This window comes from Gopherus flavomarginatus, chromosome 1 (assembly GCF_025201925.1).
Source record: "Gopherus flavomarginatus isolate rGopFla2 chromosome 1, rGopFla2.mat.asm, whole genome shotgun sequence".
In the NCBI taxonomy this organism is placed as follows: Eukaryota; Metazoa; Chordata; order Testudines; family Testudinidae; genus Gopherus; species Gopherus flavomarginatus.
This window is the reverse complement of record NC_066617.1, coordinates 128,199,350-128,226,316: the sequence shown is the minus strand read 5'-3', so window position 1 is coordinate 128,226,316 and position 26,967 is coordinate 128,199,350. Positions and strand designations below refer to the sequence as shown.

The 26,967-nt window shown below is 43.5% G+C and overlaps 1 protein-coding gene across 11 annotated transcripts in view; it reads left to right on the top strand.

The window, feature by feature from the left end:
• The window catches only part of LMNTD1 (lamin tail domain containing 1), a 334,417-nt gene that overhangs the window by 279,579 nt on the left and 27,871 nt on the right, over positions 1–26,967 (top strand). For all 11 annotated transcript variants that reach the window (XM_050968522.1, XM_050968561.1, XM_050968523.1 and 8 more), the window contains one exon: positions 5,757–5,845. In XM_050968522.1, the coding sequence (XP_050824479.1) occupies positions 5,757–5,845 (89 nt within the window). The remainder of the gene's footprint in view (positions 1–5,756; positions 5,846–26,967) is intronic.

Sequence of the window (26,967 nt, the reverse complement as noted above, 5' to 3'; positions counted from 1 at the left end):
TTATATTCCTCTACACTTGATGCACAAAGTGTCCTGTCTTTCCCTTCAGCCTCCCCTGTGGGACAGGGAAGCAGCTACTGACACAGCTCACAAGTTCCAAAGGGACTTCCTTTATATTTCAGTTTTATCTCACAGTTCTATGTATCTCCCTTGTTCCCCAGAAAAGTGCCACACTGGTTCCTTATTTTGTTGTTGCTGCTGCTGAATTTCGCTCTAAATCAAAATAATAAGCTGTGAAGTTTTCAATCGGTTTACAAATAGCCAGGGCATGCACTGAAATCAAGCACTTTGAAGTCTCAGCCAAACACAAGAAGTTTTGTCAATCAGAATTTTTTCACGTCTCCAGTTGCTGAGAAACACTAATTAAACATTCAGTGGCAAATGGAGAATGAGGGGTAGGAAGGGAGGGGAGGATTTAGCACACGTTTTCTCTAAAAAGGAGCCATGCATTGCCCACATTCCTCATCTTTATGAAGTGAAGCAAGATCATTTTTTTATTTCCTGTTATTTTTCCCCTTCTGTCTTTTTGTCACAAACACATAGGGCTCAGTTTTCCACCCTCATTCACTTGGAGGAGCACTTACTTTCATGAGCTGTCCCAGTGACTTTTGGAGTCAGTGGAAGTTCTAGTTAAAATAAGTAACAGTTGCAGAATCATACCCATATCTTTTATTGTAGGATGCTGACATGTGGCAGACAGGGCTGTGTGATAAAATGTGCCCTTGTAAATGAGGTTATATAAACACACTGTTGCACTTTTGGAATAAACTGTACTAGGGGCATATATGATGACAGTGTAAAGGTTAAACAAATGATTATGGCAACAACACAGGGAAAGAAACTTTATTGTTTTCTCAGATAGATCAACTAATTACACCAGATCAATCAAACATTCCTGTCAGCATCAAGTCACAAATTACAGCACCTCAGTTTCTCCAAAATTTCTCTCAATATGACTGACAGCCACGCTGCACCTTAACTTGCATTTGGAAAGCCTGCTTTCTCTGTCATCTCTAATTCCTTGTGGACAGACTTCCAACCTTCAAAACCTTAAACTGGCTCTTCAGATGAAGAAATACAGAAACTGTCCCATTCTCTTTTAAGCCAGTCACCCAGAATTCAAACACACAATCTCACTGTGGTGCTGAGGAAGGCAGAGGCCCATAATTAAAAATAGCAATTCTGGAAGCACACTATAAAAAAGAATGGAATTTCATTTATTAGATGCGGGGGGGGGCTGTACAGTTATTTTGCAAATACAATAGAATCCTGATTTTCTAAATTCCACTATCTCAATCTCATTATCTAATGACCTGCCAGCATGTCTACCTGCCTGCCAAGCAGTATGTTTATTACTTACTGCTTATAAGGGACTGCAACCATTTGTATTTATGTGTCCTTGGTGTGCCAGAAAAAGCAGGGTACTTTGGTCCTATCTTGGAAACTCAAGATAGTGGAAAGCCTTGGGAAAATTCTGAAAATTCTGAACATTAAGTATGGCATAAGAAGTTCAAAAATACAGAAATTAAGAAAAAATGCAGACTTTGGGCCAGATCCTCAGCTGATGTAAATCAGCACAGCTCTGTTCTAGCCCTATGATTCCTCCCCGGGATCAAAGGAAATAAAATTATGAATAGTAAATGATGCTGAGAGTGATTCAAAGATTTATCTTTGGTTTTGATGAGAGGGAAGAAGGAAGCTGCTCTTTCAGGACCCCTGCTTAAAAAGAAAGCACTTAAGTTTTGCTTGAAGCTGAATGATCAGGAACCAGCAATCATGTCTTAAAAAGACATGGAAAGAAGTGGCTGAAATTGTACAGGGAACAGATGAGAGCAGCTGATGAGGTTGCTAGGCTGTGCCATACAAGGGAATGTCTATAATGGCCTGTCACATGAGCCGATTTAGAATGACAATAAAACAGGCTTCTTGGTGTTTATTGGTGTTGCTTACCTAGTAAAAAGTTGTCACTATTCTGGGATTTGGCACTCACACACTCTGTCTCCTGCTGACAGAGAGATCTAGAGAGTACTTCTCTCACATGAATATGTTGAAACAGACTGGTCCACTATAAGTATCAGAGGAGCATCTGAACAAATGGCACACTCATTGCCCTCTTACAAGTTGATCTCTGTGTTGAAACTCTGTTTGCAAGTGCAAGCTTTGCCTCTGAAAAGCAGTTCTGCTCCTGGATAACTTGGCAGTCCAACCTGATACTTGAGATACCATGAGTAGGGATGGCTCAATATAATGTATTTTCCTGCCTTCTGATATAGCATGCCTGCTGTGACCAAAGCATACTGTGGAGTTATGGGAATAAAGTCCATAAACCTCTGCTCTTGGATGATAACAAGAAAGTGCCACTTTATGAAATCATCAAGCGATCAGGCTTACAAGTGTTGTAGAAACATGGGATCATTAAAAAGCTAATTCTCTGGAGAGAAAGCATGGGTATTGTCAGGCTCTGAGATCAGCCTTAGACCAAAGATTGAGGACACCAATAAAATTCGGGTTGAAACTTCAGCTAAATAAAGTGAAAAACTTGCTTCTTCCTACCAGACCCAGTTTCTGATAGGGAATGTGTGGAGGATTGTAGATTGCAACAACAGTGAGCAAGGACACTGCCATCTCTGTGATGAAACAGTTGTGGAGACAGTCTGACATGGACATAGAAAGAGCATGAACTAGAGTGAATGTGACAGTGAGGAGGAAAATGACACAGTCTCCAACTTAGTTTCTGCGCATTCGAAAGCTGTGGAGCATTTGAAAAAAAAATGTATGCTGTACACAGAAAGCCAGAGTGACTGCAATCCTGTCTAGCAGCAGATGCTCCCACAAACTCTTCACACAAAGTCTTCAAGATACGATTTGCTACTTTATTATAATAACTGGGGGGAAAACACTTTTGCCTGACATTTTCTCACAAAAATGAACTGTAGTATTTTCAAGGTACAAAGGGCATTTAGCCAGTGGGAACTGGATGCCAAACAGTCATTTATGCCTTTGAAAATCTATCCCTCCACAAATGTTTTTCAGTGCACAGGCTGAACTGGTTGTATGAAATGTATAAAATTACTATAATCCAGATGCACTGCATTTATTTTATGTTAATTGAAATCCATTTCAGTTTATTTTTAATTGGCTCCCTGATTAACGAACACATCTGGTATAATGCAATAAGGATACTACCCTCCTACATAAACAGGGAACAACAGGCAGAAAACAAATATCATGCTCTGTGGTTCCTTTGAATGCACTTTTTTGCCCAAATTTTCAAATGACTGTGTTTGAACTCCTCCCCCACCATCTTAAATTACTCACCTGTGTAAAATGATTACTCCAACCCAACAAAGCAACATACATTCACGTAACTAAGCCCTCTTCCTAGTTAGCTCTCCCTTAACTTCAGATTCCTCCTGCTGTGCTTTTGACCAACCACAGATCAGGGGATATGTTCTGGAGTTTGGGCCCAGATTAACCCACCCCTCCCCAGGAAGGGGCCCTTCATGTGTGGTTATCCCTTTGTCTATGAAGAAATGGTATTGGGGTGCCTGTGTGGTATTCTTCCACCTCTCACCAAGCGACTCTCTGTACGGAGCTCTCTCTGTGCAGGCTGGAGTCTGTGCATGGGAAGGAAATGGGGTCAGGCCAGACCAAAGTAAGAGGGTTAGGACTAGAGATATACTCATCATCCACTCTTTGGCCCAGCAGAACATGGTGCTCATGCTGTATTAACCTTTTCACAGGTCCCTCCCACGCCAGAGATCCCAGGGGGCTTTCTCTGCCGGTTCATTTTCATTGGAGCTTCACTTACAAGAAGAAAGGGCAGCCAGCCTCCAGGATCCTGACCCACAGTGGGAGTACAGGACCATGTATGGATGACCAAGGTCACATGCAGATATTTGGGGCAGCTATTCTGAAGGGAGCACATTGCTGCCTACCCCCTTTCTCCCACACGGAAGTTCTCTACAAGAAAATTATCAGAAATATAGGAGTAAAAAGTGGCTTTTACTATGCGAGAGGGCAATGGAAGGGCCTAAATACATGTCAAACTGTATTATGCAAATATCCCTCCTTCCGTCCTTTCTAAAAACAGCTTTTATCATGCAAACAAACTCCCAACCAGTGTTTAAACATTGTAACAGATGTAATAACACAACAACCACTTCCCATTATCAATGTATCAATACAGTTCTCTTTTCAGGAAAAGATTTGTTGGCTGTCATTACTCTGTTAAGTCTGTTTTAAACATGCTTCTGTTGCAACTCAAAATTGCCTCCGTCTCACATTGATTTAATATTTATCTTACTTCTACTGTCATCAAGTATTAGAAGCAGGACTACAAAGAGACCAAAAAGCAAAGATGAAAACGTCATTTATTATAGAGAATTCAGTACTGCCTCCTTTTAATCCTTCTGCACTACTGTGTGTGTCATGAGTCTCTTATCTTGGCTGTTTGGTTCTGTTGACTCAAAGATATAGCCAATTGTTTGACTATTCTTGCAGATTGTTCTTTAAAATGTTCGCGAGATGAAATAATTGAACTTAGCCAAATGTATTGTCTAAAGAAAAACAATACAAAAGAAAAGGAGACATACACGCCCTCTTTTTGGGAAGCAAATTCTCACAGCATGTTCACCTAGCACACAAGGTGTTCTTCAAAGATATGCATTTCAACTAGTAATTTGTAGGATGATTTTACAAATTAAAAAACTCTTTGTGTCACTAAAATTGAACCCACTAGTTCCTACCAATCCTTAGCTTGTTGCTCTGTACCTTCCTTATCTTTGTTTTGGATACTAGCATTCAGGGCCATGAAGATACCTTCCTGGTTTGTACAGGGGCAGAACATTAATGTATTTTGCCTTTGACAAATGTCCTGTTTTCTAATGCCAGGGCTGACTTCAGCTTTGCAAAGTGTTGTGGGATATTGGACATGGGGCAACAGAGTTGTGGGGAGAGCATAATACATTCAGTTAACATAACTTCCCAACAAGATATATATGTAATGTATATTATATTAGTATCATGCCAATAATACCTTTTAATGTGGTGTATAGTATGCCTAACACATATGTAATATTGGCTAGCAGTCCACACTGTGTCCCACATTTGGGTCTTGGCAAATAGACTCAACTGTTGAGAGTCCAGAATGACAGTGGAAGTTCTCACTATGTGTGGGTGAATGGGTTTGGATAAAGACTTCCTTCTTCGTCCTTGTCCCCCCAAATCTTTGCAAACAAATTGAAATTAACCTTTTTTTTAGTTTAAAAAAAATCAGTAATTATAATTATAATCATAATTATTCATTATTTTTTTACTTCTGGTTTCTGACCAGAACCAGATGTAAATATCAAAATACCATGGATGGAACCTTGGGCTTACTGATATAAATGTCAAAGCTCCTATTGACTTCCATGGGATCAGGCTTTCAGCATATAGGAAGGGCTGTTCTCACTAGATTTTCAATTCACTTTTGCAAACTCAAAAGGATTGGACAATTTAGATAAGCATGACCAAGTCTCTAAATCATTGAAGTTCACCCTTCACTTATTTTCACCAACTTCTTGGGAAACTGAGTTACCTGCATCTTAGTGACAACCAAGAAGGTCTAAGTGACCATGGATTTATCACAATATGCTTTTTATTTAAAACTTTTTTCCATAAACTGAGAGGAAAATAAGGATTTTTGTGGTTGACTTTATTACTTCTGAGATTTAAAATCAGTGTATGGAAATCATTTTTTTTCTCACCAACAGGCACTCTGTATGCAGGAACCAGTCGGAGCAGAAACACAGCTACAAGAAGTTTTAATGGAAAAAGTAGAAGGCTGACCCGTTCAGCAGGGGTGAGTAGAGACTAAGACAAATTCCATTTTCAATAAAGCAAGAACAGTGGGGTTCAGATAAAGAAAAGGAAACAAAAAACTTAATTTTGTTAAATTCTTTTTATTATTTGTGTTGTAAGAGAGAGGCCTACGTCAGAACCAGTCATTCAAGATTCAAATCTGACTCTGTATCGAAACGGTGCAATTGATCGCATCTATATAATGTGTCCATTACAAACACCACTGTATTGGCAGGAAGTTTGCATTCACAGTTTGAGAGTATGGGGCTGATTCTCATTTACAATGAGGCCCTTTTCACTGCTCTGGTAGGGTAAAGAGGCCTTGAAGTGGTTGTACATTTTAACCCACTTTAAGATCTCTTTATACTTAAACTATCTTATAGAAAGACTTACAATCAAACCCTGTATAATGGGCCCATCCCAGGACCCTAAATTTGTAAATCCCCAAACTGGGAGAATGTTAGGCTCCCAATCCAAACTTCCTGGCTTGGGTTCATCTCTAGTTTTTTCTAAAGATCAGTTCCATGTTTTTTTGTAATATAGAATACTTTCTCTTCACTAATAGATATGTAAATGCAGGCGATACCTAGGAAAATGCTAAACATTGCTTCAGTATCAGACCCACATTTCTTAAGATCTGAGTCAAAGCTCATTGAAGTCTATGGGATTTGGCTGTTAATGAATACTAAGCTATACATGATGACGATAATGATGATGATGATTATCCTAGACCTATAGAATATATATTATTATAACTGTATTATGTTTAATGTTCTGCAAAGTGCTATTTGCATTTACATGGCTGTAAAAATGTTTATCATCAACAGCTGGTCTACGTACACTAGACTGAAATGAAAAAGAAATCCTGGAGGAATTTTTTAAAAATTGGATGTGCTTGCTTATTAATTAACTGTTAACATAGTATAAGGTTCTTCCACTAGGTATAGGCCTGTGTAAATAAGCATATCAGTGTCTCAGTTTTCCCTTCTGTAAAGTGGTGGCAATAAAGCATATCTCAAAAGGGTGTTGTGATACTTGATTCATCAGTGTTTGTAAAAGCACTTTCATATCCTCAGATGAAAGGCACTTTACAAGTGCAGAATTAGCATTAGTAACACTAGATAAAATGCCCTTCTGAGTATGAATCATGCTTTTGCCAAGAAACTACTTGAATTGAAAGAAGCTGATCATCTAGAAAGACTGTTTCCAGACATCTGTGTCTTTAATTTCTTGGCTTTCTAAGTAGCATTCAGGGTTTAGCTGAGCAATTCAACTTTACTGTCACAGTTAAAAAACACCCCTGCGTGATGTTTTGGAAATGTAGGGGTCTCTTTATTTGCAGCCAGAGATATGAGACTTGATTCTTATTTATACGGAAAGCCCATTACACTGACATATCCTTAGGGTATATCTTCACTGCAGAGTTAACCCAGGCTTTTGTTTCTAGTTCCCTTTCTGTCCTCACACAAAACCCTCTTATGTTTGATTGTGCTTTCAACCATGGTAGCTAGGGCTATAGGCCAAAGCCAGAGTGAGGCTTTCATTTGGGCTGGGAACCCATCCACTTTGCAGTAAGGATACCAGCTTAGCCACTCAGATATTGATAATCCTCCACTGCCTTCCCAGAAGGACAGACAAGTTCTCTCACAGTTCACAAGAAAGAACCATAAAGCGGTTCAACTTACTGTAGCACCAGAAGCCATGGTATATGCCTCCAGAAGTCCTAGTGACACACATAGGGGAGTGCAGCACCACTGAGGACACAGTAACTTGAGTGTGTCTTTGCTGTGTGGGGGGTGGGGGGCTCACTTCTGTGCTAAGCTAACCTACATGCTGATCACTTATGGTCGGGGTGCTGGAACAATTTGTATAGCGGGAGTGCTGAGAACCATCGAACCAAACTAAGCCCTGTATATGATGGAAACCACTTCAAGCCAGGAGATGCAACAGCACCCCTAGTTCCAGCACCTATGCTTGTGGTAACCACAGAGAAAACGTATCTTTAGAATAAATAAAAACGAGGCCCATGCTCTCCCAGGTGCACGTGAATGGTACAATGGTGATGTCATCAGCTAGCTAGGAAATTCTGAGAGGCACAGAAGATTCAGGTCTTCCGGCATAACCTTCAATGGAGGCACAAAATTCAGAAGCCCGAGAGAGTTGATTCCATACAACGGGATTTTCTACACAGGGAAATTTACCAGTATAGTTCTACTGCTATAGTTATACTAGAGAAACTCCCCATATGGAGACTTTTATTGTGGAATAAGAGTGCCTTTTTCTGCCTTTAGCATATACCAGTTCCAAAGTCACATCAGCTAAACTGGGAAAAGGCACTCTTCTTCTTGAATAATAATGTCCAGGTAGGGAGTTATACTGATATCGCTTTAGCCATTTAAAGATAACAGCATCATTATGCTGATAAATTTCCCTGCTTAGACAAGCCCCCTAAATCCCTTAGAGAGGCTTTCAAACTATATGTCCTCTGCTACATATTCATTTTTGAAAAGCTGCTCTCACTGGAGGCTAGGTGACTCAAGTGATTTAATAATGACTCACAGAGCCTTTCATCCTTTGATTACCAGTTCAAATCCAGCCCAGGCTGATAGTGAGTGACTATGTGATGACACTAGTGAAATGAACTGATAGTCAGTTTCCAGTGGACAGTTGTCCCTCCTGCAACAAACTGGCCTCCTTTGTTTGGAAAAACAGAATTGGATAGGCTGTGAATTGCGGTACCCCCTGGCCTCTAGAAGGGACTCCTCAAGGGCAAGGTGGAGACCCATTGTTGGGATGGAGTGGGGAAGCTTGCATTGACACCACCTTTTAACAGCCATAAATTCACTAAGAAAGAAAATGCAGAGGTCAGGATCCCATCTGCCTGCTTAATTCAGCCCAGTTCACAAAGATTTGTTCATGTTACTTTGTGTTACAATTTTACTTTTCTTTAGGAGGAGGAAATGCAAATCTAATGAACAATGGGATGTCCCAGGGTGTGGGGTCCAATCATCAGCTCTTAAGAGAGAGAGAGAGAGAGACTGCAACTTGTAAGGAGTCTTATTGATTTTGAAAAGGATGAGCTCATTCGGAGGGACTTCAGATTATCTTCTTCAGGCAGAAGCAGAGGCAATGGTCTGCTTCAGGTGTTTTCTAATAGAAAAAAAGGCACTAATCAAAAAAAAAAGTCTGCTCATCTTTTAGTTTGGCATTTACTGAAGAACCTAGAAAGTGCTAATTTCATTCTCCACCCTTTGCCACTAGCACTTCTGCAGCTGTTTCTGCTGTTCATGGGAACACATTTTGCAATAGCACATTGTGTCAGGCAATCCTACCTCCTGTGAGCAAGGATATTTGCATTTAAAGACACTTTCTCATGACAAAAATATATCTTCCTCATATGGGTTTGACTATGTCAGTGCTATACAGACAAAGTTGGGATAGCATTGAAAGGTTAAAATACTACTCAGATAATAGAAACAGAAACAGAAGTTCAGTTGCTCACCCAGCACTGCTGTCTGGCCATTGAGTGGAAGGGGATGGTGAAAAGGGCACTCTTAGCTCTTCGCAGAATTCTTCTGTGGCCCTGTAAATAGTGGAGGATGGTAAACAGGAGTGGCTTATCTCAGAGCTGCTCTGTGGAAGCAAGGGTAGAGAGAACAGGGCACTATCTGGCCCCGGATTTCTTGTTTTTGGTCCCTTGCAATTACATCCTCTCATGCAAAGCCCACTGAGGCTCCCTGCAGGTGCAAGGGTCTGCTCATATGGATCCAATTGCAGAATTAGTGCCTTTTTTGTTATAGCCCATGCTTTCAAAACGATATAGTCCTGCAGAATTGCTAATGTGTCATTTTGCCTTTCCTCGTTAATCTCTCCTTCCGTGCCATCTCCTCCTGTATCTGAGATTTTTAAAAAATGAAACAAAAACAATCAAATGTTCAGATTTCTTTAAAAACTGTTAGGACTCCAGTAAGCTTTATTCCTTTCCCCCATATTCTCTGTTGTGGACTTGGTGCTTCACACTCTCCTGCTGCTATCTGATACCATTCTGAATGATGTTGTTTTAGTAATTTAGAATATAAGATACTTAAGAAAGGGGGTTTTAACTTGTTACACATCTGTAATACATGATGCAAATCTGTAGCACAACATATATAACCTCAGACAATTAATAGCCACTTGTTACTTGGACGATGCAAACTTCATTGAGATCTGAAAAACTGGACTGAAAACAAGCACCTGTTCATGAAACTTCCAGTGTTCCCTGCTTCTAACTACAGTATATTGCCAATACCAAGAGAACAGCTTTCTTATCTACTGAGACCTATTCTCTACAGGGCAGGGATTATCTCTTCCTCTGTATTTGGAAAACACCCAGCAGCCTTTTGGTGCTACCGCAGTCTCCATAATAAATAATAGTAATCAATTAATCATTTGTCAGGATATAAAGATGATTTAAATGCAGTGTTTTGCCCCACATAATTCCCATATTACACAGACAATGTGCTTTCTGTTTATTTTTGATGAGGACCGTTCCTATGATTTTGATTGAAATACTTTAAGCAACTGATTAGGTTACCCATAAGATCTCTAATGAACAAATCACAGCTTTCTTAGCACATTGCATGATAGCAATCTGTGAGGATGTGCTTAGTGTATGTTTCACTTTTCCTTCTTTCCACCCCACCACCAGGTTAGGGCTATTCTGGAAAAAGAGACCAAATTCTCCTTCCATCTCAGTTCCTTCATATCTCATACTAATACTTATGTCCAAATCCCAAGGCACCTTCACTTAACAAGCATTCCCTTTTTTAACCAGAGTGGAGCTAAGTCACTCCATGTTTCAATTCACCATTTAAAAATGGGAGACTCTTTCAGAGACCTCTTCAGTACTAGCAAGTAACCGGGAAGAAAACTGATTTAGAGAAAGCAAGCAGATTCCATTGGCTTTGTGCCTGATGTCATCCTTAGGCTCCATCTACACTTGAACTGCATCCCAGGCATCTGACGTGGTGACAATATAGTTGTCCCTTAACCTGGTTAGAGTCTGGTTCAAAGTTGTAGTGTAGAACTGACCATGTCCTGTTAACTGGGTTCAAGCCTTGTACTGTGCACTGTGTTGTAACTTTGTTAGAGATCAGACAACTGGCAATCAGGCCCTCTGACTCATTTACACTTGTAATGTTGATAGGACTTACTGGGTATGTCTACACAGCCTGCAGAGAGTGCCTAGAAGTTGCAGCTCAGGCTGAAGTTTGGGCTCTTGAGCTCACCCTCTCTGTAGCCTTTAGAGCCCAAGCTCCAGTCCGAGCCTCAGCTCCAATGTGCTGTCTACGCAGCTAGTGCTAGAGGGCTAGCGCTAGTCCAAGTCCGTCGATTGAAGGTGGGACATTCGCTGCCATGGGCTGTGTACACATACCTTATAGGAACAAAGCTGAGGTGGTTCAGATTGCCATTCAGTAGCTCACAAGGTGATGACCTAGTAATGTAATGCAGTTGACAGTGGAACCTAATAACAGTCTTGGGTGTTTTGACAATGGGGCATGAGTGTTCACTGAAATACTTCAATGGCTTGGAAAATGTGGGTATGAAGAATTAGTGGCAAATACTTTTATTGGATGTTTTATTTGAAGGTGTGCATGTGCCACAAGATGGGGTTGGTTTAGTACTTCTGTAGCATCAAAATACTAGTGCCTAACTCTAGTATCACATCATACGCACCAGTGCGTGTACAATCCCAACAGTTCTGGGACTGAGCACTAGTTTTGCAGTGATCACAGACTGCCATAAAATAAAGCGCAGGTCCCAAACAGCAGAAGCACAGTAGTGATCCCATGCTGGAGTAATTGCACATTTGTAATGATGACAATATGGAGACACCTTGGGCAGTACCAGGCTGATGAACAGCAACTCCCTTTCTTATGTCTGCCTCTCTGTCCATCAAAAAAAAAAATGCTGCAAATCACATCAGTCTCTCTACGTGCTACATCCAATGAAACTCCCTATAGATCTGGGCCAGGCCAAGGGCCGACAGGGGGAGTTGAGCACCCCCGGAGCCCAGAGGAAGCCAGCACCTTTGCCCAGTCCTCTATAGTTTCACCCTTTGCTAACATACACTGAATTGAAACCTGTCGAACAGCTGAGAGAAAATGTATTCTGGGAATAGATTTGTTCCATTAGCTGAAATTAGTGTTAAGCGTGTTCTGTTGTCATTTGCTTCCCGTACAGCTGTCACAGCATGTGTTTGTGCCATTTTACAATATATGTCAAATATAAGTGGAAGTCAAACAACTGCAAATGGTTAGGTAAAGAGCAGCTTTCTTTTGTTTGATTCAGCACAAGGAAGTATCCTGCTTCCATCTATATTGGCTTTGAAATTAATTTTAGCAAATATGTACAGGAACAGTACACATAAGCATGTAGAAAATAGTGAGCATGTTTAGAAGGAGTGTCATTTAAGTGTGTAACAGCAGTGCTGGCACAGTGACCCTGCAGAGATGATTATGCTGGCTAATGATTAAAAAAATGCAAACAGCTGTTTCTTTAGCCTGTGGAATTGCAAGAGCAGGGATTTGAGACAAAGAGCGCCAATCACAGAAGAGATAGTCACTTCACACAACAGGAGGTCTAAGGGCATGCTGTACATTCTCTGTATATATTTATACAACTGAGTCCAAGTGCTGCTAACGGAGGTCATTGAATTTTTATTGATGCCATGTAACTTCCTACTCCTTAATTTTTTGTAACTTGCATTTAATTTTTGATTTTATTGTTTACACACACAGAGTTTTACAGTTTAAACAAACTTAATCTACATTCTCACAATGGCAATGAGCCTTTTCAGAACATTTTGCCAGTAAAGAGGCTCTGCTGCAATCTTCTCTTGACACTGATCATCTATGGTGGCCTTTAACCTTAGTCTCATCTCAGACACTTTCCACCTATGGAATGCTCTCTGGTGATTTGCTGCCTTCTCATGGCATGCCAGATTTCTAGACAGATTTTTCAAGTCCTTTGTTCCTGTAGAACCCAATGTGGGTGGAACATTAGACTGGAAGAGTTTGCAACAAAAACAGTATGCAGCATTCAGGGTTTTTGAGTACATAAGCCAGGGCCTCTCCACTTTGTCACCATTGGGGATTTCACACCAGTAATGTGTTGGATGGAAACTTCTATTTTCATTGTCTTTGGAGAACATGAAGTTTTTCACTTGCTGTGGCCCATGCAGTACACGGAAGTCCCTTAAGCTACTGTTCAAGTGGGTCCACAGTCCTGGATCATCTAGACTTCAGGAATTAAACTCAGCAGCAGCTGTTTCTTGCACCTCCACCACACTCTTTCTGATCTACACTTTTCTTCAGGAATGTGCATGGTTACATCCATTTCAGATGGAGATATGGATGCTGCAGTAGCTGCCAGGTTACCTGCACTCTGACTAACTGGAAGATCAGGCATCTCTTCACCACTCACATCCTCACTGGGGCTGGAAGGCTCACCGTGAATATTTGTGTCCACTACATGCATCCGATGAAGTGTGCTGTAGCCTACGAAAGCTTATGCTCAAATAAATTGGTTAGTTTCTAAGGTGCCACAAGTACTCCTGTTCTATTTGTGTCTATGTATCTCAGGAGAGCTCCTTCCTGCTTAGATAGAAAAACTTCCTTTGCTTTTTCTTTTTCTGAATGCTGCCCCAGAGGGACAGTCTCTTCTTTCACCCATGACTGCTGTAGTGGCTCTCAACACTCAGTTGAAGGGGACAAATAAGCAGGCTAGTAGCAGGGCCTGAGTGAGGGAAGATATCAGTGTCCTAAGGGCCTAACTGGCTCCTACTACTTCAGCTGACTGCCTGTTCTCCTCAAGTGGGTTCAGGGAAGCAGCAGGAAACAGGAAGCTCCCTGAGAAGCTTGTGTTAATCAGTGCAAGCTCCTAGGGGTGCTAGAAAGGTACATAAGAGGCTCCTCCTCCTTTCTCTCCCTGCAGCTCCTGCTGCTTTCTGTTATTCCCTCTCAACTTTTCTCCTGCCTGCCTGTTATGTCCCTTGTGCCCTCCTTCCTCCAGCACAACACTCCACCATCTCTGTGCATCTAGAGCAAAGAGAATACATATGCACCAGCAGCAGACACAATTTTCTACACCCTGTGTCCTAGTGGGTTCCGCCCCCCACCCCCACAGTCTGGCACCTGAGGCAGCCGCCTCAGTTTGCCTCATGGTAAGGCCAGCCCTGATCACCCAGTGGCCCCACTGATTGTCTGGCAGACTTCCTTCTTCTGATGTACTTTTTAAAAATTGCTACTAGTTTTGTCTGTTTTGTTAGTTGTTCTTCAAATTCTTTTTTGCCTAATTATATCTTTACACTTGACTTGCCAGAGTTTATTCTCCTATTTTCCTCAGTTGGATTTGACTTCCAATTTTTAAAGGGTGTCTTTTTGCCTCTAACTGCCTGTTTTACTCTGTTCTTCAGCCATGGTGGCATTTTTTGGTTCGCTTATTATAATTGTTTTATTTGGGGTATACATTTTGTTTGAGCCTCTATTATGGTATTTTTAAATAGTTTCCATGCAGCTTTCAGGTATTTCAATCCTGTGACTTTTTCTTTTAATTTCCATTTAACTTAGCTTCCTCATTTTTGTGTAGTTTCCCTTTTTGCAGTTATATGCTACTTTGGTGGGTTTATTTGGTATTTTCTCCTCTACAAGGATGTTAAATTTAATTACATTATGGTCACTAATACTGAGCAGTTCAGCTATATTCACCTCTTGGACCAGATCCTGTGCTGTACTTAGGACTAAACCTAGAATTGCCTCTCCCCTCATGGGTTCCAGAACAAGTTGCTCCAAGACACGGTCATTAATGGCATTTAGAAATTTTCTCTCTCTGTCTTGTCCTGAGGTGACATGTGCCCAGTCAATGTTGGGATAGTTGAAATCCCCCCATTATTATTGAGTTTTTTGTTTTTGTAGCCTGTCACTATCCTCATCAGGTTCTCTGTAGTATAGTTCTTGTGTATACTCTTATTATTCAAGCATGGAATTTCTCTTCATCCAGATTTTACAGTACAATTTAATTAATTTAAGTTTTTAACTATATTTGACTCTATGCTTTCTTTCACATATAGAACCATTCCCCCCTCAGCATGACCAGCCCTGTCATTCCTATATATTTTGTAAGCTGGTAATTACTAAGTCCCATTGATTATCATCATTCCACCAAGTTTCTGTGATGCCTATATATCAACATCCTTATTTAAAACCAAGTACTCAAGCTCATTCATTTTAGTATTTAGACATCTAGCATTTGTATACAAGTACTTATAAAATTTGTCAATATTTAGTTGTCTGCCAGCATGTGATGGAACTGAAGGGGACTCTTCTTTATTTGACTGTTTCATTCAGGTCCTACCTGTCCTTTACCAACATCCATCCTCTCCTCTTTACTAGTATATAGTGTACCCCATTTACTATATCCTTCCCTAAGATATGTCTCTGTCCAAACCCCATGCTCCTCTGCACCTGTTGGCTTTCCCCCATCTCTTAGTTTAAAAACTCCTCTATGACCTTTTTATATTTACATGCCAGCAATCTGGTTCCTTTTTGGTTTAGGAGGAGCCCAGCCTTCCTGTAGAGGCAGCGCCTATCCTAAAAGTTTCTTTGTGTTTCTAATAAACCTAAATCCCTCCTCCAAACACCATCGTCTCATCCACACATTGAGACCCTGCCGTTCTGCCTATCTACCTGGCCCTGGCTATGGAACTGGAGGAATTTCAGAGGATGCTGCCATGGGGGTCCTGGACTTTACTCTGTTATGTATCCCTCTAAATTTGCCCTCCAGGATCTCTCTCTTACCTTTCCCTATGTCAGTGGTAACCACACGTACCACAACCACCATCACTGCACATAAGTCTGTCTAGGTGTCTGGAGAGGTCCAAAATTTTTGCACCCAGCGGGCAATTCACCATGCAGTCTAAATGCAATAAAACCGTGCTCATTCTCATTTAGCTAATCTGCAGATTTGATGATTCTGCTAAAAAAGGCAGCCAATAAAGATTTAAGAGTGCTGAGGTCAGATCTCCTATTACTTCATTCCTTTTACTAAATACAATGACAGAACATTCACTGGCAATCTATGAAGTATTATAACAAATAATTAAAACTAAACTATCAGTTCAAAATAAATGAAATAAGCACTTTTGCTGGTGCAATATTACTATTGATTTTAATCATATTTTTTATTTTCCTAATCTGCAATATTTGGTAAACTTCAGAGAGTGCAAATTTTAGCACTTGTCACAATTTCCAAGCTCACAATTTTGGAGACATACGTTTATCTAAAAAACAGGTGAAGCTTGTGAAGTGGCAGTGCAGGCTTCCTCTCACTGTCCTGCCAATGTGCTTAAACCAAGAGTGGGCAAACTTTTTGGCCCGAGGGCCACATCTGGGAATAGAAATTGTATGGCGGGCCATAAATGCTCACAAAATTGGGGTTGGGTGCGGGATGGGATGAGGGCTCTGGTTGGGGGTATGGGCTCTGGGGTGGGACTGGAGATGAGAATTTGGGATGTAGGAGAGCGCTCTGGGCTGGGTCCGAGGGGTTTCAGGTGTGGAGAGAGGCTCAGAGGTACAGGCTCTAGGTGGCCCTTACCTCAAGCAGCTCCCAGAAGCAGCGGCATGTCCCTCTTCCAGCTCCTACGGGGAGGCAAGGCCAGGTGGCTCTCCCATTGGAGCAGCGGAGGGGGGCCATGTTGCTGCTTCTGGGAGCCTCATGGAGTGGCCCCCAATCCTGGTCCCCGGTTGGAGTGCCAGAGAGGAGCCATGCTGCAGCTTCCAGGAGCCATGTGGAGAGGCCCTCAATCCTGTGCCCAGGCTGGAGCGCCGAAGTGGGTCAAGCCCCAGTCCCCAGGGGGAGCTCAAGGGCCAGCTTAAAATGGCTGGCAGGCCCGATTCAGCCCGTGAGCCATAGTTTGCCCACCCCTGGCTTAATCCCATTCTTTATACTGTAAGCAGAGTCAGGATGAGCGCTACCCTGACATCTGGTGGTGAATTATAGAGAGAGTGGAAAGAATTTTAAGAATTTGCATTGGCATCCACCTTTTAAAAATTTGCATTGGCATCCACCTCCCCCCCCCCGACTTAGCATAACCCCACAGCAGCTTGGGATGGTGATTTTAACAGCTCTGGGATCCCCAATTTCTTTGTTATTGGGGCAGAAAAAAAACAGTTTGTCACCCTGATTGTGTGAATGGGGAGCTGTGGGACTGCTTTGTGACAGAAATGACTCAACCGCAGTTGGGTGGTACTTGCTAAACATGGGATATGGGTTCCAAAACCCCATGAATGGAGAGAGGTTGGGGACTGGTGTGTGTACCTGATGGTATGGGCCCCTTTTGAGGGCTTGGAACACCAATTGCACATCCTCCTCTCTCCAATGTTAAAGAGTAGAGCTAGTTTTTGATTCTATTAGGAGTCCATCTAGAGACTGCTGAGGTGAATTCATGTTGGGCCAACGGTGCACCAGCACCAGGGCTCTCCTACTAAGAGCTGAAATCACTGAAAGAGCTGAATTGAGATTACCGAGTGCTGTGTTAACTAGTGGGGGAGCCTGAAGACCCATTGTTAAGCGGCTGGCAGAGCAGTTTGCAGTGTGTTGGAGCAGCCCATGGAACAGTGAGCGGAGTGAAGCAGTTTGCAGGGACAGCTGGAGGAGTGGCACAGCTGGTGTGGTGGAGCTGGTCATGGTGAAGGCTGCAGCAGAACTCCATGGAGAGGCGGAGCAGTTGGCCCTGGCCCACGTAAGGTGCCCCTTAACACCCTGTGTGGACTTCCCCCCCTCCTTTTACCAGGGAGGGTAAAACCCTTCAGATAAACTCTCGAATTCTGGGGTGGCACTGACCAGAGACTTTTGGGTTGTTGGACTTTGGGGTGATTGGACTTAAGACCTTAAGGGGAAAAGGACATTGCCAAATGTACCTGGGGGTGGGTTTTTTTGTTTGTTTATGGTTTGTGTTATAATCCTGTTTGTGGTGTTTCTCCAGTGGGATGCCACATTGTTTCCTTCCTTTATTAAAAAGATTTTGCTACACTCAGACTCCGTGCTTGCGAGAGGGGAAGTATTGCCTCCTAGAGGCGCCCAGGGGGGTGTGGTATGTAAGTGTCCCAGGTCACTGGGTGGGGGCTCGAGCCGGTTATGCATGGTGTTATTGAAACGGAACCCTTGGATACTGAACCCAGCCCTTGTTGCTGCCAATTCAGAGGGGCAGAAGGGTTACAATACTTTGATCTCCATGTCATTTCATTCCTTGGTACCTCTGCTGAGGTTATCAGTATAGGTACCAAACAGTGATGGAGTGTAGTGATTTTATTGATGTAGAAACCTGGCCAAAGAGACCTGGAATGAGGTTATGTAATTGTTTACAAAGGCCACCAAACAGCCATTAAATCCATTATTTCAATAGAGCTGGTGAATTTGTTGTGGATCAATTATCCAGTGAATTCTGGCCTCAAATCATTTAAGAACTGATCCTGGTTTTTGAGAATGTAGCTGTCATTCACAGGTATTTGCAGAATATTTTAACAAACAAATTTGAGTCAATGAATTGTTTGTGAGCTATTCACTTGAGTTTTTTATTATTTATGCAGTCTGACTGGTCATGTAGGTCACCTGGTATTGTTTTTGTGCCCTGATGAGTTGGTTGAAACTTTTTAAACAAAGATAGTAATGAATAACAAATAGTGAACAGTGATTACACTTGTATGTGCACAGATGCCTTAGTCTAATATGACACTGTGTGTTTGCATGATGAACAGCCACTATCCAAACATTATCCGAAACCAAAACCAAACCTACTCACATAAATGTGAAGGAACAGCAAATAGGGAATATAAAAGTGGGTGTACAAAATAGCTGTCTGGAATTGACGAGGAATTTATGAACATTGTCTTGGCAATATTTGACCATCTCTAACTTTCAGTTACTAACAACCAGATTCAAACCTGTGACACAAAGGTGAAGGTTTCTCTACATCCCATTCATTGGCTGATCCCTGAGCCATTTATTCTTCCTTACAGCTAATTTTAAGGAACTTCACACACCATGGGTGAGATGCTTCCCGCTGCTCCCACCCTCCTGGGCCACATAATAGGGTCAAAGTGGCATTAAGGGGTCCTAAAAGCTCCATATCCTGCTGGAGGAGGATTCCCAGGATGAATCATGTGAGAACTGGTGACAAAGCATTCTCAGTGGAGGGGATCAGGGTATAGAACAATCTTCAAGAGGAGATCAGAACAATACAGAATCTTATCATCTTTAGGAAATGTTGCAAAACCTTCCTCTTTGATAAAGTCTTTCTACCATAAGTGATGCTCACTATACGAAAACTGCTATTCCCAATCCCCCCAACAAAAAAAACCTCTGCTCCAAGCAGAATTTTGACCCCCAAAACTAAGAAGAGTTAGAGATTCCATAAAGTCTGCTAGGGACTTTGTTGTTGCTATTTGTTTTACGTGGAAGATGTTCAGATACTACAGTGACGGCTAGCAGTATAAAATCCTAAGATAGATAGATACATTCCCCCTGCATGGGCACTGTGGTAGAAAGCCATACTATTACTTCTCATGGATCCCATTGCAAACATTGGTGTAGGTGGTGCACTAATGGGTGGGGTCTGCACTGATGGAGCTTCTGGGCAGTGTTGCAGCCCCCTGGGCGGCTCTGCCAAAACATAGACAGGGCTGTTCACATTATCTCAGGGGCCTCTCCAGCCCCCAAGCAGAGTCCAGGAGAATGCAAAGGTGGCTTAAAGCTATGCTTCTAGAAGTGCAACAGAGATGCTCATCCAGTGGGTGCAGTTAGGATAATGACACTACTACATAGAGATGCTAGCTCTAGCTTGTAGATAGGACAGAACAAGTACTCTATTATTTTAAGCCTGTGTTGTATTAAATTGTAGCTGCTTATTTAATTTGTAACCATTTCAGCCTTTACACACTACATGGCAACACAATGTAGATTATGTAATCACAACAGATGGTTGCAGGGATCAAGTAAGAGGCAGCAGGTTTAGAAGCAAGAGTCAGAGATACTTGCAGAGGTTAGCAGTGTTGTCTGCTCTTTCAGTTTCATCATGAGCAATGGTATTTTGGCCTTTACTACAGACAGTCTCAGGAGGGTGGGAGAAGGTGCAGCTTGCACACAATTTCCAGCCCTACCCAGGGGAAAAAACCCTCTGATTGGCTGCCTTCCCCACTTTTCCACCTTGTGGGGAAGAGCAGCCAGTCAGAGCTGATGGGAAGCAGGCAGGGCACTTCTCCCCTCCCCTCAGGAGCCGAGAGTAGTTTTCAGCTAGGAGACTTGGGGAAAGGGTGAAGTCAACACCATTCTCACAGGAGGGGAGGGGAGATGAGGGAGCAGAAAATCCTGCAGCTCAGGGCAGCTCTGGCTTGGGAAGGGAGAGAGAGTGTGAAGAACCCCTGGAACTGCTGCCGACCGTCCACTTCCCAAACTCTGAAAAGGGCACCCAGCTCTAGGAAGAGCAATAGTTCTTTGAGGGGCATGAGGCAGATGTGGGAGTTGAGGTGTATAATTAATTGCTGAGATGCAGAATGGGCAGATATGGGAGTAGTAGTCCACAGAATTAATTAGTATTTTGGGGCATGAGGAGAAGCTGGAAGCATCAGGCAGCCAATGAGAGCTTCTGCATTGAAAGCCAAAACTGCCTTACTCTATCAATTTGGGAGAGTTGTTATACACACTCGGGCAGTGGGCAGGGGGAGTTCAAAAATCAAACCCACAATAATATAATGTTTAAAACAAATCTCATGATTTGGGGGACCTGGCTTGTGCTTTTTTAACTTTGGAGGTTGGTAATTCTGAGTTAGCTAGTCATCCACTCAACAGACTAGTAATACATTACATCTGACGATCTAAATGTGCTTTACAAGCATGGATAAATTTAATCTCATTGACCCTCATGAGAAGAATATCCCCATTTTAGAGATGAGGAAAGTGATGCACAGAGAGATGGACTGTCCGAAGGCGATCAGGCCGTGTGCGGCAGAGTAAAAAATGAAATCCCAGGTCTCTTGACTTCCAGTTCTATATTTTAAAAGTTACTTGCAAAGGGTTTGGAGGGGTGGAATTAAGCTTTTGGGAAAGCAAGGACCACTATGTCTTCCTCAGTTTGTACAGTGTCAATGCTCAACAGATAAATAATAATAATTAATAATAGTAAACATTCATATGGAACCAAGCAGTCTACAGATGACAACTCTGTGGTTTATCAATTTCTTGGGATGCACATCAACAATCCATTCATATTTATTGCTTCTGCTGTACCTTTAGACTGATAACTATTCCTTTCTGGTTAAAAAAATACCTCTAACCATTCATTTTCCAAGCTCCTTAGCCTTCTTGTCCCCAAACCAAGGCTTCTCCTCTTCAAAAAAATTTCTAATCCTCCAAATTCTGTAAAGTTTTTACTTTATCAGTTGTTTATGTGCTTATATAGGACACTGCCAATAAATACATACAATAACACATTTTAAGAATCACTGTAATGGTCATAGCTCAATATCTTAAATAGTGTACAAAGTCCCTGATAGTTACATGGGGACAGAAGGCAAAGAGCTAAATGAATAGAATGCTGAGATCCCAGAAGGGTATTCTCTTTGCTTTTTGTACCAGGATATTTTTAGTTGGAAACAGAGAGAGGTCAGCAGCTCCAAAAATTGAGGGTTTCAAAACCTGGGGCCAGATTCTTAGCTGGTGTAACTTCTTGGACATCAATACATGTGCATCATACTGAGGCTCTGAAACTTGAGCTTATCTCTAGTTTGAAGTGAAAACAGAAAAAAAATCAGATATTTTGTCTTGCAATAATTCTGACGTATATCCTATGTACAGTAAAAAATAAAAGTGACCTCTGCTGTTTCATCAGTTCAGGCAGAGGCAAAAAATTCCCCTCAGCATTTATAAGTATCATTTATCAAGTACTCTTCCATCTACCATGTTCTCCCAAAGGAAACGATCCTCATCATAAACTTTATTTCTGAAACTTTGGGGGAGGACGGGGGAAATTGTGTAAACCTTTAAAATGGATGGTTTTAATTTTCTGGATAGGGGCCAAAAGTCTGCTGCTCTCTAATCTGTCTCATCAAGCCTTCTGCACCCCAAGCAACTGTAATGATTGCTGTATGGATTTACTGTATAGTGTGTTACGTTGCTGTATGCTGTTATGCAGTTTCTGCTCCCTATCCCAGCGGCAGGCACATTTCATATGTGGGTATATCCAAAGCACATTGGGGTACTTCAAGATTAAAAGAGTTGTATAAATGTAATATAAATTTTTTAACGCATAGGACCAGATCTTCAGCTGGTGTAAATCAGTGTAGCTGCATTTACTTCAAAGGCCATATGATGTGTGCATCAGCTGAGTAGACCCGTACCATTTATTTTAAAGACTTTAAAGAAACACCCACAGGGGTTACATAAAGGCTGGCAGGAAGCTGTGGGGAGAGAAGAGGGAAGAGCCAGGGAGTTAGAGGCCATTCTCCCCTACTGGCTGTAAGCCTGACGCTGCCTGTAGCTACAAGGTGATGGGAACTTCTACTGTAAATAAAGAGCATGGGTGATAGCACCAAAGCAGAGGTCTCTGGCTGGTTTGTGGGTGCAGAAGTGGCTGAAGAAAGAGGGACTCACCTGTGCCCTGTTACATGTGGGGGCTTGTCTGGGACCTCAGCCAATGGACGTTGTTGGCAGCCCGGAGATGGAGGAGACTCTGCAATGGCTCATCAAACAGCAGGAGCAGATGCAGAAGGCTCTGTAAGGCTTCCAGCAGTCCCACCAGGCCGAGAGAGAGGCCTTACTAATCTGGCAGGCAGAAAAGCAGAAAAGCCTATAGGACTTCATAAGAGAACAGCCGAGCATGCAGCAGCAACTCCTGCAACGAATGGTGAGTCCTGCGGGAGGGGATGGACCCTGGCTGCTGGGCTTGGGACTCTGTAAAATGGGCCCAGCAAATGACCCAGATGCCTTTCTCGGTACATTCAAGTGGGTAGACATGGGCACCGGATGGGATAGGGCAACCTGGGCCCTATGGTTGGCTCCGTACCTGGTGGAAGAAGCTCAAGTGACTTACATGGCCTTGAGCGAGGAACAAGCCTGGAACTATGAGACGGTGAAGGAGGCCATCCTAGACTGGGTGGGCCTGTTGATAGAGAAATACTGCCAAAATTTCTGGTCAGCCCGATGGATGGGGGCTGCGCAGTCCTGGGCATTCGCCTAGAGACTAATGGACTGGGCCACCCGTGGTCTGAGGCCCGAGACGATGGGGGAGATAATGAAGCAAACGGTGGGGGAGATAGTGGATGCCCTCATCCTAGAGCAATTACTACAGGGCATCCCCAAGAATATCCGAGTCTGGGTCAGGCGACATCAGCCAAGTATGGTCGATGCAGCAGTCAAGCTGACCGAGGAGTACACAGGAGGCAGATATTCCCCAAAGGGAGGGCCGACCCTATAAAGACAAGGAGTTGGGGAAGAAACTGAGAGAACCCCTTCCTGGGAAAGGCCCTGAGAGGAAGGAGAACCCCGAGGAGCTCCCAGTAGAGCCAGCGTGATTGTTTGCTGGGAGGGTGGGCAGCCAGGACATAAAAAGGGGGACTCCCCAGATATGGAATATGGGTGGACTGAATTTTCCAGCTGGACTAATGTTGGAGGGCGGACAAGGGGGCAGAGGCTGTCCACCATCCCAGTAAGGGTGGGGAGGAAACCCCATAGGGGCCTGGTGGATACAGCTTCAGCCTGCTTGCACATCCAGAGGGGGCTGATAAAACTGCACGGGATAATTCCAGGTGCATGGATGGCCCTGGAGTGTATCCATGGGGATAGGAGATACGGGCTGGTGGCCCCAGTGCCCCTGGAAATGCAGGGCAGCTTCAAATGGAAGTGGGTTTGGGTAGTAGAGCGGTTACCGTACCCTGTTGTGTTGGGTACGGACTGGGGCCCTCCCCCTGAGGGAAAAGGAAAGGTTCCCTGAAGAATGGGGCAGGGACCCCTCAACTGAGAAGCCCAGGGGAGGAAAAGCAGCAAGGTCCTCAGGGTAATGAACATGAGAAGCTTAGATAACAGAGCCTGGATAGGGTAGACAGAGGGGAAGGAGGTGCGGAGGAGGTGGCCAGCCCAAGCCACTTAGAGGGAGAAAAGGGGCAACTGGTGCTCCCCACACCGCAGCTCCCAGGAAAAGAAACAGGGCCCCCGCTTGGTGGCTTGGGAGAACCCCAGGTCCAGGGTGTCCAGCGGAAGGTTGGGATTGGCCTCAACCCCCTACTGAAAGAAAAGGGGATAAAGGAGAAGGGACGCCTGCAGGGGTGCGATTGGTGTGAGGACCTGTGGGTGGCGGCAGAGCTATGGGGACATCTACCCCTCAACCAGTGTACTTTTTATGGGTAGGGGATGAAGGAACCTCCAGGAGATGATGCCCGTAAGATGGGGAAAGGCTTCCCTGGACGAACCCCACCAGACTGGAGCAGAGAGGTCGAGGAAGGACGAACCTGGCAGTTCATAAGAAGGGAGGTGTGTAACAGGGTGCTGGCTAGGAAACCCTGACCCAGACCTCTGTCACACCAGCTCCAATCAGGAAAGGGGAATTGGAGCTGGCTGAGTAAGCCCAGGCCTAAGTGAATGCATGTTTGTAAAGCACCTTGAAGAAATGGAGCTATATCGTGTAAAGTATTATTTATTTAAACAAAATAAAATTGGGGGCTGGGGAGGAATATTCACATGAGCCTAGAAAAGAGAAGAAAAAAGGTGAGCCAAAACAAAAATGTCCCTTTACTCTTCATTTGGTAACTGTAGCAGGGTGGACCTCTGCTCCTGCCCTGAAGGGGTTAAAAACAGCCCTGGGAAGGGGCTGCAGCTGGAGAAAGCAGCCTTTAGGCTGGGCTGATTGGGGAAGTGGCTGCAGCTGGGGCCACGCCCCAAACTGAGCCACAGGGCCTAATAAGAAGGCCAGGGAAGCCAAGGGCAGGCAGTCTCTCTCTGACTGGGGAGGGAGACAGGCCTGGCTGCTTGGGAACTCACCTGGGGGGGGGACCTGGAGGAAGGCAGGGCTGGGAAAAGGCCTTAGGAGCTGGGAAGCCCTAGGCCAGCAACTCCGCAGGCTGCAGAGCTGGTTCTAGGCCTCCTAGGTACTGGGCTTGCAGAGGGGCAGCCAGAGGGTGGGTAAAGGCAGCTAGTCCAAACCCCTTGTTGCTTGTGATGATCGGCTGATACACTGCAGTCTGCTCCAGGGCATGGGGGCTAAACAGAGACTGGCAGTAGCCACGACTGAGGCAAAGAGGGGATAGTGGGGTGAGGGTTCCCCTGGGAGGGGGGAGACCCAGTTAAAGCGGCACCGGGGTCCAGGGAGGGACACGGGGGCCAGTAGCAGACAGGTGGATCACCGGCCTGCAGAGGGTGCTCTGGGCTGGGACCGAGCTAATTCCCTGAAGTCACCAGCAGGAGGCGCCGCGGGGGTGAGTCCACACGTCTACAGTAACTTATAATAACCAAGATGGATTTATCATTTCAAATAAATTATCTAATGAATAAGAGTCTTCTCGATCTGTAGTCATGCTTCATGGGACATAAATCAGGCAGATTGCCTGTTAGAGTTTCACCTCTTCAAAAGAGCAGATGTATTTACTTTAAATGTATTGGGAAGACATTAGCGAGACAGGGGTGAGGTAATATCTTTTACTGAACCAGCTTCTATTGGTGAAAGAGACAAGCTTTCAAGCTACACAGAGCTCTTCTTCGGATCTCGAAAACTTGAAGATATGGCCTTATAGGGTCAGAACATGGTGTCCTCGTTCAGAATCTAGGCTTATAAAAACCACTATGAATGAGATAGCAATCTGCCAGGAAATAAACTGAGTTGCACTCTGGAAAGCAAGATTTTACTTCCTGAGCCTATAGGACTGGGCTTCACTGATTCAGCAAGCAAGACCTCATGCTGTGTACAGACCTCAGGTCAAAGAAGACAGACAATTGTTGAAACCATTTACAATGCATGGCAAATATTTTGCCTTATAACTAGGCTTCATTTCACTAAATGACATGCTTGGTGATTTGCTTTGATGACATGATGCCGTCGCTCACTATAACTGCAAAGCCACCGTGAGTTGACATTGTTTCCATGTTTCACTGGTTTTGTTCTAGGCTTACTTTTTTGGCATTTCTACCTGTTTTGTCCAAAAGGAAATGCTAAATTAGACATATCATAAAATACTTCCTTAAACCCTATTTTCCAGTTCTTGTATAGACCCAGAATACAATTTCACTCCATGCAGACAACTAGCACTAAGTGTATGGTTCACTTAGGCCCAACTTAAACCCTATCAGAAGGCATATGCAGAATTTAATATTCACTTAAGCCCTCAAATTAGCTTTTAAGTGGGATTTAAGTGGCGACACAGAGAGCAGTTCAATTATAGTAGTATCCAAAATGTGCTCGGTCATATATACATGACGTGTTTGAGAATATAGTCTTGTGAAATAACTTGACAGATCTCAGTCCAGTTCTCAGTGGACAGAAAATATTCTTCCAGCTGGTACTTACTGGCACCCATTTGGGCAGACAAGTACTGAAAGGACATTGAATCTGAACTACCCCCAGAGTTGGTTCATCCAGAGGAGAAGAAGAGTGCTGTTTGTAATATTGTAAGTGTGTCACAGATTGACTGTCCTTAAAGGAAAAGGGGCCAACCTGAATGGGTGGGACTCGTGGGTTCAGGTGTTAGCACGGTGAATACTGGGCCTCATAAAAATGCTTGAGAGAGAACAATTATGGTGAGAAAGCCATGGTAGTAGCAACAAGAAGCAGGAGATTCCTGCAGGGAGAGGACCTACAGGGAGCAGGTTAGGTTCCTATGGATGATCCTGAGGTAGGGTCTGTAAAAAGCAGGGAGGTTCCTAGGAGAAGCTGCTGGAATCCCTGGGGAGGGGAAGTGTGGTATTCCAATAACTTGAAGACCACTCAGGCAGGCAGTGGGAGAAACCTGCAGGGAAGAAAAGAGTCTGCAGGGAGAAAGCCCTGGGAGACAGTGCTCAGCTTCTGAAGCAGAGAAGAAGTCTGCAGGCCTGAGAGGAGGAGGA